The sequence below is a fragment of the Bombina bombina genome, chromosome 3, assembly GCF_027579735.1.
Source record: "Bombina bombina isolate aBomBom1 chromosome 3, aBomBom1.pri, whole genome shotgun sequence".
NCBI classification, from domain to species: Eukaryota; Metazoa; Chordata; class Amphibia; order Anura; family Bombinatoridae; genus Bombina; species Bombina bombina.
This window is the reverse complement of record NC_069501.1, coordinates 981370538-981386615: the sequence shown is the minus strand read 5'-3', so window position 1 is coordinate 981386615 and position 16078 is coordinate 981370538. Positions and strand designations below refer to the sequence as shown.

General features: G+C 40.4%; 1 protein-coding gene across 1 annotated transcript in view; it reads right to left on the bottom strand.

The window, feature by feature from the left end:
• The window catches only part of SPATS2 (spermatogenesis associated serine rich 2), a 941596-nt gene that overhangs the window by 326687 nt on the left and 598831 nt on the right, over positions 1 to 16078 (bottom strand). Inside the window, exon 8 of the mRNA XM_053705505.1 lies at positions 12204 to 12339. Coding sequence (XP_053561480.1) covers positions 12204 to 12339 — 136 coding nt within the window. The remainder of the gene's footprint in view (positions 1 to 12203; positions 12340 to 16078) is intronic.

The following is a 16078-nucleotide window of genomic DNA, read 5'->3' as shown; positions in this document are numbered from 1 at the left end:
TCCTCATAAGAAGAATCTTTATCGAGCGACTTTTCTAGTTCATCGAACCAGAAACACGCTGCTGTAGTGACAGGAACAATGCATGAAATTGGTTGTAGAAGGTAACCTTGCTGAACAAACATCTTTTTAAGCAAACCCTCTAATTTTTTATCCATAGGATCTTTGAAAGCACAACTATCTTCTATAGGGATAGTAGTGCGTTTATTTAGAGTAGAAACCGCCCCCTCGACCTTGGGGACTGTCTGCCATAAGTCCTTTCTGGGGTCGACCATAGGAAACAATTTCTTAAATATAGGGGGAGGGACAAAAGGTATGCCGGGCCTTTCCCATTCTTTGTTTACAATGTCCGCCACCCGCTTGGGTATAGGAAAAGCTTCGGGGGGCCCCGGGACCTCTAGGAACTTGTCCATCTTACATAATTTCTCTGGAATGACCAAATTGTCACAATCATCCAGAGTAGACAACACCTCCTTAAGCAGAGCGCGGAGATGTTCCAATTTAAATTTGAATGTAATCACATCAGGTTCAGCTTGTTGAGAAATTTTCCCTGAATCTGAAATTTCTCCCTCAGACAAAACCTCCCTGGCCCCCTCAGACTGGTGTAGGGGCATGTCAGAACCATTATCATCAGCATCCTCATGCTCTTCAGTATTTTCTAAAACAGAGCAGTCGCGCTTTCGCTGATAAGTGGGCATTTTGGCTAAAATGTTTTTGATAGAATTATCCATTACAGCCGTTAATTGTTGCATAGTAAGGAGTATTGGCGCACTAGATGTACTAGGGGCCTCCTGTGTGGGCAAGACTGGCGTAGACGAAGGAGGGGATGATGCAGTACCATGCTTACTCCCCTCACTTGAGGAATCATCTTGGGCATCATTTTCTCTAAATTGTTTGTCACATACATCACATCTATTTAAATGAGAAGGAACCTTGGCTTCCTCACATACAGAACATAGTCTATCTGATAGTTCAGACATGTTAAACAGGCATAAACTTGATAACAAAGTACAAAAAACGTTTTAAAATAAAACCGTTACTGTCACTTTAAATTTTAAACTGAACACACTTTATTACTGAATATGTGAAAAAGTATGAAGGAATTGTTCAAAATTCACCAAAATTTCACCACAGTGTCTTAAAGCCTTAAAAGTATTGCACACCAATTTTGAAAGCTTTAACTCTTAAAATAACGGAACCGGAGCAGTTTTTATATTTAACCCCTATACAGTCCCTGGTATCTGCTTTGCTGAGACCCAACCAAGCCCAGAGGGGAATACGATACCAAATGACGCCTTCAGTAAGCTTTTTCTATGTATCTGAGCTCCTCACACATGCATCTGCATGCCTTGCTTCCCAAAAACAACTGCGCATTAGTGGCGCGAAAATGAGGCTCTGCCTATGATTAGAGAAGGCCCCCAGTGAAAAAGGTGTCCAATACAGTGCCTGCCGTTTCTTTAACATAATTCCCAGGAATAAAATAACTCCTCAAAGCTATAAACTATTAAAAATGCTTATAAATCAATCGTTTTAGCCCAGAAAAATGTCTACCAGTCTTTAAAGCCCTTGTGAAGCCCTTTATTCTTATTTAATAAAAATGGCTTACCGGATCCCATAGGGAAAATGACAGCTTCCAGCATTACCAAGTCTTGTTAGAAATGTGTCATACCTCAAGCAGCAAAAGTCTGCTCACTGTTTCCCCCAACTGAAGTTAATTCCTCTCAACAGTCCTGTGTGGAAACAGCCATCGATTTTAGTAACGGTTGCTAAAATCATTTTCCTCTTACAAACAGAAATCTTCATCTCTTTTCTGTTTCAGAGTAAATAGTACATACCAGCACTATTTTAAAATAACAAACTCTTGATTGAAGAATAAAAACTACATTTAAACACCAAAAAACTCTAAGCCATCTCCGTGGAGATGTTGCCTGTGCAACGGCAAAGAGAATGACTGGGGAAGGCGGAGCCTAGGAGGGATCATGTGACCAGCTTTGCTGGGCTCTTTGCCATTTCCTGTTGGGGAAGAGAATATCCCACAAGTAAGGATGACGCCGTGGACCGGACACACCTATGTTGGAGAAATATTCAATAAAATCAAGATACAAATGAAATTATTAGCATGTTAATCCAGTTAAAGGACCAGTCAACACACCGGACTTGCATAAACAAATGCAAGACAATAAGACAAATGCAACAGCACCCAGTCTGAACCTTAAATGAGCAGTAGACTTTGTCCCTTAACAATGCTAAATAAAACATAATCTGATACTTGATCTTAAAGTAAACAGAAAAATGAAGCAAATGCAACATCATCCAAATAAATCACAGGTCCAAGAAAAGTACCTGAAAATAAATAATTTTCCTTAAATAAGATACAACCATCTAAAAGGAAAATAAATACTATTTTGCTATAGAAACAATAGCATATTTTAGCAGGAGTAGAGATAGCCCCATTAAATTGGAGAACCCTCAAAATTGAAATTAACTGCCGGCAAAGAATATAATTTAAAACCTTTGAAGAAAGAAGAAAATTCTCAGCCTATACCATTCCCTAGTATGAAGAACTGGAAAAAAATCTCTGAAAACACAGAAGATAAAATAAGCAGAAATAAAATGTTAGCTAGTCTTACCTCAATATCCAAAATAATCAACACCTTTTCAACAAAAAATAAATGTACTCTAATAAAAAATAAAAAAGTAGATTTGTTAGTGTCAATATCTGATGAAGAAAATTCTGAATGAGAAAAAACATCATCAGAGAAGAATAATTCAGTATGTTGTTGGTCATTTGAAACTTCATCAATTAAAAAAGAAGTTTGAAAAAGACTTAAAAATTTTAATAGAAGTCAGACAAAGCCTTTAACATAGAATTAGAAAAATATTCTTATACATTTTCTAAGTATATCTTGTACATATGATGTAAAAAGAATAGCAATACATAAAGCATAAATACTAATGGATTCTGCATGTAAAAGTTTATCATGATAACTTATTACAAACCATAGCTAAAGATAAACATTCATAACATTTAAATTAAATGAACTTAGCTTTGGTAGGACTTATCTCAGTCAACAGGAATCCCTCAGTATGTTCTGATCCAGGAATAGTTTATGGAAAATCTTGCAATATGTAATAGAAAAAAAAACAACAACATATAAAGCAAAATTATCAAATTCCTTAAATGACAGTTTCAGGAATGGGAAAAAATGCAAAACAAACAAGCCTCTAGCAACCAGAAGCAACAAAAAAGTGAGACTTAAATAATGTGAGAAAAAGAGGAACAAGAATGACGCCCATATTTTTGGCGCCAAGTATGAAACCCACATTATTGGCGCCAAGTACATCGCCCATATTTTTTGCCGCCAAGTATGACGCCACATCCTATGACGCCGAAAACGACGCCCACATTTTTTGGCGCAAAAAAACATCTGAACACACATGCGTCAAAAAATGACGTAACAACAAACAACTTCCGGTGACAACTACGGCGCCGGAAATGACAAAATTTTGCGCCAAAAAAGTTCGCGCCAAAAATGACGGAATAAATTGAAGCATTTTCTGCGCCCGCGAGCCTAACAGCCCGCAGGGAAAAAAGTCAATTGAAAATTTTCAGGTAAGAAAAAAATATTTATTCATATGCATTATCCCAAATAATGAAACTGAGTCTGAATGAAGGAATACTGATTATCCTGAATCATGGCAAATATACGTTTAAAGACATATATTTAGAACTTTACATATAAAGTGCCCAACCATAGCTTAGAGTGTCACAAAAAATAAGACTTACTTACCCCAGGACACTCATCTACATATAGTAGATAGCCAAACCAGTACTGAAACGAGAATCAGTAGAGGTAATGGTATATAAGAGTATATCGTCGATCTGAAAAGGGAGGTAAGAGATGAATCTCTACGACTGATAACAGAGAACCTATGAAATAGATCCCGTAGAAGGAGACCATTGAATTCAAATAGGCAATACTCTCTTCACATCCCTCTGACATTCACTGCACTCTGAGAGGAAAACCGGGCTCCAGCCTGCTGCGAAGCGCATATCAACGTAGAATCTAGCACAAACTTACTTCACCACCTCCCTGGGAGGCAAAGTTTGTAAAACTGAATTGTGGGTGTGGTGAGGGGTGTATTTATAGGCATTTTAAGGTTTGGGAAACTTTGCCCCTCCTGGTAGGAATGTATATCCCATACGTCACTAGCTCATAGACTCTTGCTAATTACATGAAAGAAAAATATGTTACTGTCTGTTTAACTGTAAAAAGAACGCCTAATCCTGCAGAACAATGGTATAACAATATTAATAATGTTATAACCAGACATTGCTATGAACATCCAAGATAATGTCCTTGCAGGGAACCACAGAGCACTGCCTGTGGGTCATAAATCATTTTGGACACTATAAGTAGAAAATTGAGTCATGGATAAACCAATGGCACCAGACTGCTAACAGCTGTTGCTTTAGAATAAGCAGAATTGATAATAAACATTAACACATGACAATATGATACAGTCTCTTTTTAACCCTAAAGTGACAGAATTTATGCTTACCTGATAAATTACTTTCTCCAACGGTGTGTCCGGTCCACGGCGTCATCCATTACTTGTGGGATATTCTCCTCCCCTACAGGGAAAGGCAAGGAGAGCACACAGCAAGAGCTGTCCATATAGCTCCCCCTCTGGCTCCGCCCCCCAGTCATTCGACCGACGGTTAGGAGAAAAAGGAGAAACTATAGGGTGCCGTGGTGACTGTAGTGTATAAAGAAAAAGAGAAAATTTTCAAACCTGATTAAAAAACCAGGGCGGGCCGTGGACCGGACACACCGTTGGAGAAAGTAATTTATCAGGTAAGCATAAATTCTGTTTTCTCCAACATTGGTGTGTCCGGTCCACGGCGTCATCCATTACTTGTGGGAACCAATACCAAAGCTTTAGGACACGGATGAAGGGAGGGAGCAAATCAGGTTAACTAAACAGAAGGCACCACGGCTTGCAAAACCTTTCTCCCAAAAACAGCCTCCAAAGAAGCAAAAATATCAAAATTGTAAAATTTGGCAAAAGTGTGCAGAGAAGACCAAGTCGCTGCCTTACATATCTGATTAACAGAAGCCTCGTTCTTGAAGGCCCATGTGGAAGCCACAGCCCTAGTGGAGTGAGCTGTGATTCGTTCAGGAGGCTGCCGTCCGGCAGTCTCATAAGCCAATCGGATAATGCTTTTCAGCCAGAAAGAAAGAGAGGTAGCAATAGCTTTTTGTCCTCTCCTCTTACCAGAGTAAACGACAAACAAGGATGAGGTTTGTCTAAAATTCTTTGTTGCTTCTAAATAGAACTTTAAAGCACGGACTACATCTAAATTGTGTAACAAACGTTCCTTCTTTGAAACTGGATTCGGGCACAGAGAAGGAACAACTATTTCCTGGTTAATATTCTTGTTGGAAACAACTTTTGTAAGAAAACCAGGCTTGGTACGCAAAATAACCTTATCTGAATGGAACACCAGATAGGGTGGATCACACTGCAAAGCAGATAATTCAGAAACTCTTCCAGCAGAAGAAATAGCAACCAAAAACAGAACTTTCCAAGATAGCAACTTGATATCTATGGAATGTAAGGGTTCAAACGGAACCCCCTGAAGAACTGAAAGAACTAAATTTAGACTCCAAGGAGGAGTCAAGGGTCTGTAAACAGGTTTGATTCTGACCAAAGCCTGTACCTCTGGCACAGCTGCCAGTCATTTGTATAACAAGACAGATAAAGCAGAAATCTGTTCTTTTAGAGAACTTGCTGACAATCCCTTATCCAAACCTTCTTGGAGAAAGGAGAGGATCTTAGGAATTTTAATCTTACTCCAGGAGAATCCCTTGGATTCACACCAACAGATATATCTTTTCCATATTTTATGGTAAATCTTTCTAGACACAGGTTTTCTGGCTTGAACCAGAGTATCTATCACTGAATCTGAAAACCCACGCTTGGATAAAATCAAACGTTCAATTTCCAAGCAGTCAGCTGCAGAGAAATTAGATTTGGATGTTCGAATGGACCTTGTACTAGAAGATCCTGTCTCAAAGGTAGCTTCCATGGTGGAGCCGATGACATATTCACCAGGTCTGCATACCAAGTCCTGCGCGGCCACGCAGGAGCTATCAGAATCACCGAGGCCTTCTCCTGTTTGATCCTGGCTACAAGCCTGGGAAGGAGAGGTAACGGTGGAAACGCATAAGCTAGGTTGACCGACCAAGGCGCCACTAATGCATCCACTAGAGTGGCCTTGGGATCCCTGGATCTGGACCCGTAGCAAGGAACCTTGAAGTTCTGACGAGACGCCATCAGATCCATGTCAGGAATGCCCCATAATTGAGTCAACTGGGCAAACACCTCCGGGTGGAGTTCCCACTCCCCCGGATAGAAAATCTGACGACTCAGATAATCCGCCTCCCAGTTGTCTACTCCTGGGATGTGGATTGCAGATAGGTGGCAGGAGTGATCCTCCGCCCATTTGATGATCTTGGATACCTCTCTCATCGCCAAGGAACTCCTTGTTCCTCCTTGATGGTTGATGTAAGCTACAGTCGTCATGTTATCTGACTGGAATCTTATGTATCCGGCCTTCGCTAGATGAGGCCAAGCCCGGAGAGCATTGAATATCGCTTTCAGTTCCAGGATGTTGATCGGGAGAAGAGACTCTTCCCGAGACCATAGACCCTGAGTTTTCAGGGAATCCCAGACCGCGCCCCAGCCTGATAGACTGGCGTCGGTCGTGACAATGACCCACTTTGGTCTGCAGAAACTTATTCCCTGAGACAGGTGATCCTGTCTACTGGAGCATGCACAGTTGTAATGGTCTTAGATGAATTCGAGCAAAAGGAACTATGTCCATTGCTGCAACCATCAACCCTACTACTTCCATGCACTGAGCTATGGAAGGCTGCAGAATAGAGAGAAGAACTTGACAAGCGTCTAGAAGCTTTGACTTTCTGACTTCTGTCAGGAAGATCTTCATTTCAAAAGAATCTATTATTGTTCCCAAAAAGGAAACTCTTGTCGACGGAGACAGGGAACTGTTTTCTACGTTCACCTTCCACCCGTGAGATCCGAGAAAGGCTAGAACAATGTCTGTATGAGCCTTTGCCTTGGAAAGAGACAACGCTTGAATTAGAATGTCGTCCAGATAAGGTGCCACTGCAATGCCCCTTGGTCTTAGAACCGCCAGAAGGGACCCAAGCACCTTTGTGAAAATTCTGGGAGCAGTGGCTAGTCCGAATGGGAGAGCCACGAACTGATGTTTGTCCAGAAAGGCGAACCTTAGGAACTGATGATGATCTTTGTGGATAGGAATATGTAGATACGCATCCTTTAAATCCACGGTAGTCATATATTGACCCTCCTGGATTGTAGGTAAAACTGTTCGAATGGTTTCCATATTGAACGATGGAACTCTGAGAAATTTGTTTAGAATTTTTAAATCCAGAATTGGTCTGAAAGTTCCCTCTTCTTTGGGAACTACAAACAGATTTGAGTAAAACCCCTGACCTTGTTCCACAGTTGGAACTGGGTGTATCACTCCCATCTTTAACAGGTCTTCTACACAATGTAAGAATGCCTGTCTACTTATTTGGTTTGAAGATAAGTGAGAAATGTGGAACCTTCCCCTTGGGGGTAGTTCCTTGAATTCTAGAAGATAACCCTGAGAGACTATTTCTAGTGTCCAGGGATCCTGAACATCTCTTGCCCAAGCCTGAGCAAAGAGAGAGAGTCTGTCCCCTACTAGATCCGGTCCCGGTTCGGGGGCTACCCCTTCATGCTGTCTTGGTAGCAGCAGCAGAATTCTTGGCCTGTTTACCCTTATTCCAGCCTTGCATTGGTTTCCAAGCTGGTTTAGTCTGGGAAGCGTTACCCTCTTGTCTAGAGGCCGCCGAGTTAGATGCCGGTCCATTCCTGAAATTGGGAAAGGAACGAAAATTGGACTTATTCTTAGCCTTGAAAGGTCTATCCTGTGGGAGGGCATGGCCCTTTCCCCCAGTGATGTCTGAAATAATTTCTTTCAATTCTGGCCCAAAAAGGGTCTTACCTTTGAAAGGGATATTAAGCAATTTTGTCTTGGAAGATACATCCGCCGACCAAGACTTTAGCCAGAGTGCTCTGCGCGCCACAATTGCAAACCCTGAATTTTTCGCCGCTAATCTCGCTAACTGCAAAGCGGCGTCTAAAATAAAGGAATTAGCTAACTTAAGTGCGTGAATTCTGTCCATGACTTCCTCATATGGAGTCTCACTACAGAGCGACTTTTCCAGTTCCTCGAACCAGAACCACGCCGCTGTAGTGACAGGAATAATGCACGAAATAGGTTGAAGGAGGTAACCTTGCTGTACAAAAATCTTTTTAAGCAAACCCTCCAATTTTTTATCCATAGGATCTTTGAAAGCACAATTGTCCTCAATGGGAATGGTCGTGCGTTTGGCTAGTGTAGAAACCGCCCCCTCAACCTTAGGGACTGTTTGCCATATGTCCTTCCTGGGGTCGACCATAGGGAACAATTTCTTAAATATAGGAGGAGGGACAAAAGGTATGCCTGGCTTCTCCCACTCCTTATTCACTATGTCCGCCACCCGTTTAGGTATCGGAAAGGCATCAGGGTGCACCGGGACCTCTAGGAACTTGTCCATCTTGCACAAGTTTTCTGGGATGACCAGATTGTCACAATCATCCAGAGTAGATAGCACCTCCTTAAGTAATGCGCGGAGATGCTCTGATTTAAATTTAAATGTCACAACATCAGGTTCTGCCTGCTGAGAAATTCTTCCTGTATCAGAAATTTCTCCATCTGAGAAACCCTCCCTCACTGCCACTTCAGACTGGTGTGAGGGTATGACAGAAAAATTATCATCAGCGCCCTCCTGCTCTACAGTGTTTAAAACAGAGCAATCGCTCTTTCTCTGAAATGCTGGCATTTTGGATAAAATATTAGCTATGGAGTTATCCATTACTGCCGTCAATTGTTGCATAGTAACAAGCATTGGCGCGCTAGAAGTACTAGGGGTCGCCTGCGCGGGCATAACTGGTATAGACACAGAAGGAGAAGATGTAGAACTATCTCTACTTCCTTCATCTGAGGAATCATCCTGGGCAACCTTACTATTTGTGACAATACTGTCCTTACTGTGTTTTGACGCTATGGCACAATTATCACATATATTTGAAGGGGGGAACCACATTGGCTTCCATACATACAGAACATGATCTATCAGAAGGTACAGACATGTTAAACACCACAAACTCCTCACCATCCCCGTGGAGATGCTACTTGTTCAGAGCTGCAAGGAGAATGACTGGGGGGCGGAGCCAGAGGGGGAGCTATATGGACAGCTCTTGCTGTGTGCTCTCCTTGCCTTTCCCTGTAGGGGAGGAGAATATCCCACAAGTAATGGATGACGCCGTGGACCGGACACACCAATGTTGGAGAAATCCTTTATTTTAAAATATATAATCTTGTTAATTATCAGTGCATTATCAGAGCACACACTACTCATTGACATGCCTGGAGTTGATGGAACCTCCATTCTCTGGCCATTTGCCTTAAACCTTGAGCCACTTGAAGGTTTTCTGAAAATAGATCACTGTAACGTTAAAATTCTGATACTGTCTCTTTACAGTATGCAGGCAACTAAGGTACTAGCTTGCATATACATGCGTCATGAGCGACGATGTACCATAACTTCCGAAAACCGGAAGTGATCTGCCCAAGCTAGATTCTCTATTCCTTTTGCTATATATAATACGGCAAGGAGAAAAAGCGTATCTAACACAATAAGGTCCTCCACTCCGTGCTAAGACAAATAGGAGTAAGGAGGAAGAAGTGTCCTTGGTGCCCTTTACTTTGGCGCTCTCTATGAACTCCGCCCCTTGTGGGCGTTCAGCCAGCTATCTCCCGGTCGCCATTATTCAAGTACATATAGCAATGAGAAATTGTATGTACAACTCCCTGCAAAGTGCATGTGTATTACACCGACATATACACAAATGTATTGGGTACCGGGACTGACAAATTCACAGTGTATCAAAGCAACTCTGTTCAGCTTGCTGTTTCTTAAGAACAGCCTTACCGGGACAGACGGACGTTATAACTATAGAGTCCGTAACCAAAAACCCCACCCATCATGGGAACCCTCTCCCGGTCGCCATTAAACCTAACACAAAAAAACGCTGGTAGGGAAAAACACAACCGCCCGGTCTCCACACTACGCAGGATGCAGTGGGTAGCTGTTAGATATGGGGGAGTGACAACATAACCTTAGTTAAGTGTGATATTACATGTAATAAAATCATGTGCAGCCAGCTTGCAAAAAGACTTAGTCCCCAAACAAGTATTCTGCAACATGCTGTCAGGAAAAAAGTTCTTCGCAGACAGAGCCCCTAATTCCCATAACATACGTAAGTGTATAAGACCTCACTAAGGTATATAGGTCCCTGAGGAATCTTCCCCTAGAGAAATAAAGGCTGCACTTACCTCTTATGCTGTCCGGCAGCAAGACAGCCTCAACAGGGTTCAGAGGTCCATAGGGTCCCTCCTGTAGTCCTGCAGAAAAATGAAGCCTGAGTTAGATTCAGCTTAGGCCATCACAGAAAGGGCAGCATCACAGTATGGGAGGCGCAGTGAGAATTATGTCCCACAACTTCCCATTGCTTTAAAGCCACCAAATGCTTCTCTTTTTACTGAAGAGACTGATCTGGTCTAGGCTACACCCTAGCACAAAGTAGCACTCAGAGGCACCACTTTAAAAAATAATAAACACTTGATTGAAGAATCTTTACTAACACCTCACATTGCTATCTCCTATCTAACTAACACAGGCAAAGAGAATGACTGGAGTGGGAGGGAAGGGAGGAGCTATATATACAGCTCTGCTGTGGTGCTCTTTGCCTCCTCCTGCTGACCAGGAGGTGATATCCCACAAGTAAGGATGAAATCCGTGGACTCATCGTATCTTGTAAAAGAAATACAATTTTAAACAACATTCCAATTTAATTCTATTATCTAATTTGCTTCAGTCTTTAGATATTCTGTGTTGAAGAAATAGCAATAAACCTGGGTGAGCCAATCTCAAGAGGCACCTATGTGCAGCTACTGAGCCTATCTAGATATGCTTTTCAGCAAAGGTTATCAAGAAAATGAAGCAAATTAGATAATAGAAGTAAATTAGAACTTTGTTTAAAATGCTCTTTACATGCTCTTTATAAATCATGAAAGAAAAAAATTGGGTTACATGTCCCTTTAAGGTGATTTAACACTGATTCAGGTTAGTTACTTAGTAATAATCTATTTACCAGGTATTTAAGCAAACAGACATATATTCTTTCTAATCTCCATCTAATAGCTAAATATAGATATGTATGTATATTAATGCAATACTTGTCACACATAAACTACATAGTATGCCCACTGCTATTGCAAATAATGCTTTCCTATAATGGTTGTTGATGCAAAACCAATAATCCAAGGTGAGGGGGGGGGGAAGAGGGGGAACTGGATCGCAGAAAATTAGCTAAAAGTATTAAACTAAGCCTCCCTGGGAAAAAGTGGAACAAGTACAATTTTCAGATGTATTTTAAACCAAAAGTAGGCAAATAATGTACGTGTGTATACGGCAATAATGTTTCACTTTCAATAATGAAACATTTTATGCATTGTTGAATTGTGGAATTTAATGGTCCTTTAAATGTTTAGAGCTTTTCTCCTTCAATTGTAAGTTCTAAAGATATAATACCACAGTCAAATGGTAATAGTAAGTTTACCTACTTTACAAAATATCAGTATGTTTATAGGATCACAATAGTGAACAAATAAGAAACCAGTCTATCTTTCTTATTCACTTAGGAAATGTCAAAGAAAAAAACAATGTTCTTTACTAAATGACATTTGTGTATGTGTTTATGATTGCACCAATTTGATAAAACAAATAAGTATGATAAATAATATTAACTACTTTTGGCCTAAAAGAAGATCCCATCCCTTTGTACTGCCTTGGTTTGATGGAAAAGTGAAAACTTATTAGATTCTGAAACATTTCTGGCCACGGAAAGGACAACAAATAAAGGAATTGATTATGCTTCCAAACTAGAACAAAAGTATAATCACATTTTCTTCATTTATTCACACTGAGTTTTTAGGGGCTCGTTGCTTATTTTCACCTTACCAGCTCTGCAACTCTGAAAATGTCTGTTTCATTTTCTTAATGGAGATGTCCATTTCTTCTTTTACCACCATGCGGTAGCGAGCAAGGGAAACAGAACAGCGCTGCAAATCTTTCACCGACTTCTCAATATTGGCACCTGTGAAGCATTGCATGTTACTAAGGATATTTCATTATTATACACAAAATAAAATGACTAAAAACAAAACTATTACTTTAGCAATCATTTAACTATAATTTGAAAATCCTGCAGTGTAATTCAAATATGGTTTCTATTTGACAGTTATAAGTGAACTTCAAAGAAAAATATCTAAATGTAAAAAAGATCTGAACACCACATTTTACAACTTATCAGAAAATATGTTGTTGCCCATTTTCCTTTTACATAAAATTACAGGTGTACCCAAAGCCTATCTAACCATACATCTCTAACTTCTTTGATGGCGTGTACTTAAAAGACACTATATATAGTATGTATATATACATACAGTGGATATAAAAAGTCTACACACCCCTGTTAAAATGTCAGGTTTCTGTGATGTAAAAAAATGAGACAAAGCTAAATCATTTCAGAACTTTTTCCACCTTTAATGTGACCTATAAACTGTACAACTCAATTGAAAAACTAACTGAAATGTTTTAGGTAGAGGGAAGAAAAAATATAAAAATAAAATAATATGGTTGCATAAGTGTGCACACTCTTAAACTAATACTTTGTTGAAGCACCTTTTGATTTTATTACAGCACTCAGTCTTTTTGGGTATGAGTCTATCAGCATGGCACATCTTGACTTGGCAAGATTTGCCCACTCTTCTTTGCAAAAACACTCCACATCTGTCAGATTGCGAGGGCATCTCCTGTGCACAGCCCTCTTCAGATCAACCCACAGATTTTCAATTGGATTCAGGTCTGGGCTCTGGCTGGGCCATTCCAAAACTTTAATCTTCTTCTGGTGAAGCCATTCCTTTGATTTGGATGTATGCTTTGGGTCGTTGTCATGCTGAAAGATGAAGTTCCTCTTCATGTTCAGCTTTCTAGCAGAAGCCTGAAGGTTTTGTGCCAATATTGACTGGTATTTGGAACTGTTCATAATTCTCTCTAGCTTAACAAAGGCCCCAGTTCCAGATGAAGAAAAACAGCCCCAAAGCATGATGCTGCCACCACCATGCTTCACTGTAGGTATGGTGTTCTTTTGGTGATGTGCAGTGTTGTTTTTGTGCCAAACATATCTTTTGGAATTATGGCCAATCGTATTCTTCATATGTCTGGGCTATGGGGTAGAGTGGCAAGACGGAAGCCTTTTCTTACAAAAAAAAGAACATCCAAGCCCGGCTAAATTTTGCAAAAACACATCTGAAGTTTCCCAAAAGCATGTTGCAAAAGGTGCTCTGGTCTGATGAAACCAAAGTTGAACTTTTTGGCCATAATTCCAAAAGATATGTTTGGCGCAAAAACAACACTGCATATCACCAAAAGAACACCATACCCACAGTGAATCATGGTGGTGGCAGCATCATACTTTGGGGCTGTTTTTCTTCAGCTGGAACTGGGGCCTTAGTCAAGGTAGAGGGAATAATGAACAGTTCCAAATACCAGACAATATTGGCACAAAACCTTCAGGCTTCTGCTAGAAAGCTGAACATGAACAGGAACTTCATCTTACAGCATGACGACGACACAAAGCATACATCCAAATCAACAAAGGAATGGCTTCACCAGAAGAAGATTAACATTTTGGGATGGCCCAGCCAGAGCCCAGACCTGAATCCAATTCAAAATCTGTGGGGTGATCTGAATAGGGCTGTGCACAGGAGATGCCCTCGCATTCTGACAGATTTAGAGTGTTTTTGCAAAGAAGAGTGGGCAAATCTTGCCAAGTCAAAATGTGCCATGCTGATAAACTCATACCCAAAAAGACTGAGTGCTGTAATAAAATCAAAAGGTGCTTCAATAAAGTATTAGTTTAAGGGTGTTCACACTTATGCAACCATATTATTTTATTTTTTTTATTTTTATTTCCCTTTACCTAAAAGATTTCAGTTTGTTTTTCAATTGAGTTGTACAGTTTATAATGACATTTTAACAGGGGTGTGTAGACTTTTGATATCTATATATATATCTATATATATATATATATATATATATATATATATATATATATATATATATATATATATATATCTATATCTATATATATATATATCTATATCTATATATATATATATCTATATATACACACACACACACATATATATATATATACACCTACATACAGAGTACTGTACAAAAGTTTTAGGCAGGTGTGAAAAAAAACCGCTGTAACGCAAGAGTGCTTTTAAAAATAGGAGTGTTTTTTTGGCAGAGCTCCTAGGCCTGACATTAGTATTTCCAACTTAAGAGAACTTTTACTGCATATTTACTCGCAGAGCACGGAGATAATATTAACAGTGTCGACCCAGTCTTTGCCTGTCAACTGTTTGTGAAGTAACAGCCCTTAATTCACGGCGGTAAGCACAATCCGGTGTGGGGACTGAGCCGTTATAAGATCTACCCAAGCGCCTCAGAGGGACACTCCGAAGGGTCGGGGCTCCGCTCCGGAGTGGAAATCTACACACCGCCTAAGTTTCCTGCTGCCAACAAAAAGACTGAGGGGCTAAGATAGTAACAGCCGCGTTCGCGCCCTGTTACAAATGGCGACGATCCGGAAGACAGTGGAGGAGATAGTGGTGTCTGAGACCGGACGCTTTTTTTCAGAGCTGTTAAAGATTCCCATAGAGATAGAAACGGGACAGACCGCTGGAACCCCAAGGCATCGCCTTAATCATCTACCACGTGGAGTATGTAAGTGCGCAGCAAGCGCTAACAAATTTAATCCACACAGTTTTTTTAAAGGCAAAGTAGGCTGTGAACTGGGCAATGATTCATTTATTTAAAATTTATCTGGGACATTTAAGACAACAGTATAAAGTACACTGTGGTGGTGTGGGTGAAATAAAAAACGTTGCCTGAAGCATTTTACTGTTTTTGAACTGCTCTCTCACCCCTCCATTTCCTGCTGTCCAAATTGTCAGCAGGTCATATCCCAACTCCCCTGCCCGACTTCGTCCAGTGGGGACATCTTCCCTGGGGAGGAGAGAGTGTTCTTATAAATCTGTTTCCTCAGCAACAGCCATATCAGACTTTTGTTTTTGTGTGTGCTCAGCAGAGTATAGAAGATAGACATTTGCAATGAAGTAGTTGCTTGAATTAAACTGTGCTGTAGCGGTCTGACATGGATGCTCTGATATAGCACACAAATTATTATTACATTACTAATAACACAGACACCCTTCACTCACCATTATCCTTAAAGGGACATTAAACACCTGCTAAAAAATCATAAATCTAACTCCTTCTGATCAAACAAATGTAAGTAAGCATTGATTTCTATGAAGTCTTGCCAGCTTACCCCAAATTGTTAAAAAAAGTGTATACAATTACAATGTTGTACCTGTGCCTGATGTTTCTATGCATTCTGCCATTTTGTAACTTACATGAGCACAGCAGTCACGTGACACGCAAAGCACATTGACTGTGATACACGCAGAGTGTGTGCTGCAGCGTTTGTAGAGGCATTTTTATTTGTAAATGAATAGTATTTTTAACATCATAATATAATGTTATTGTAAAAAACAAATTACATGTTATAATGTTCCCTAAACAAATCTGATGAAGTCAGTGCACGGCTCCAGGCACCATACTTGAAAAACAGAATTTATGCTTACCTGATAAATTACTTTCTCCAACGGTGTGTCCGGTCCACGGCGTCATCCTTACTTGTGGTATATTCTCCTCCCCAACAGGAAATGGCAAAGAGCCCAGCAAAGCTGGCCATATAG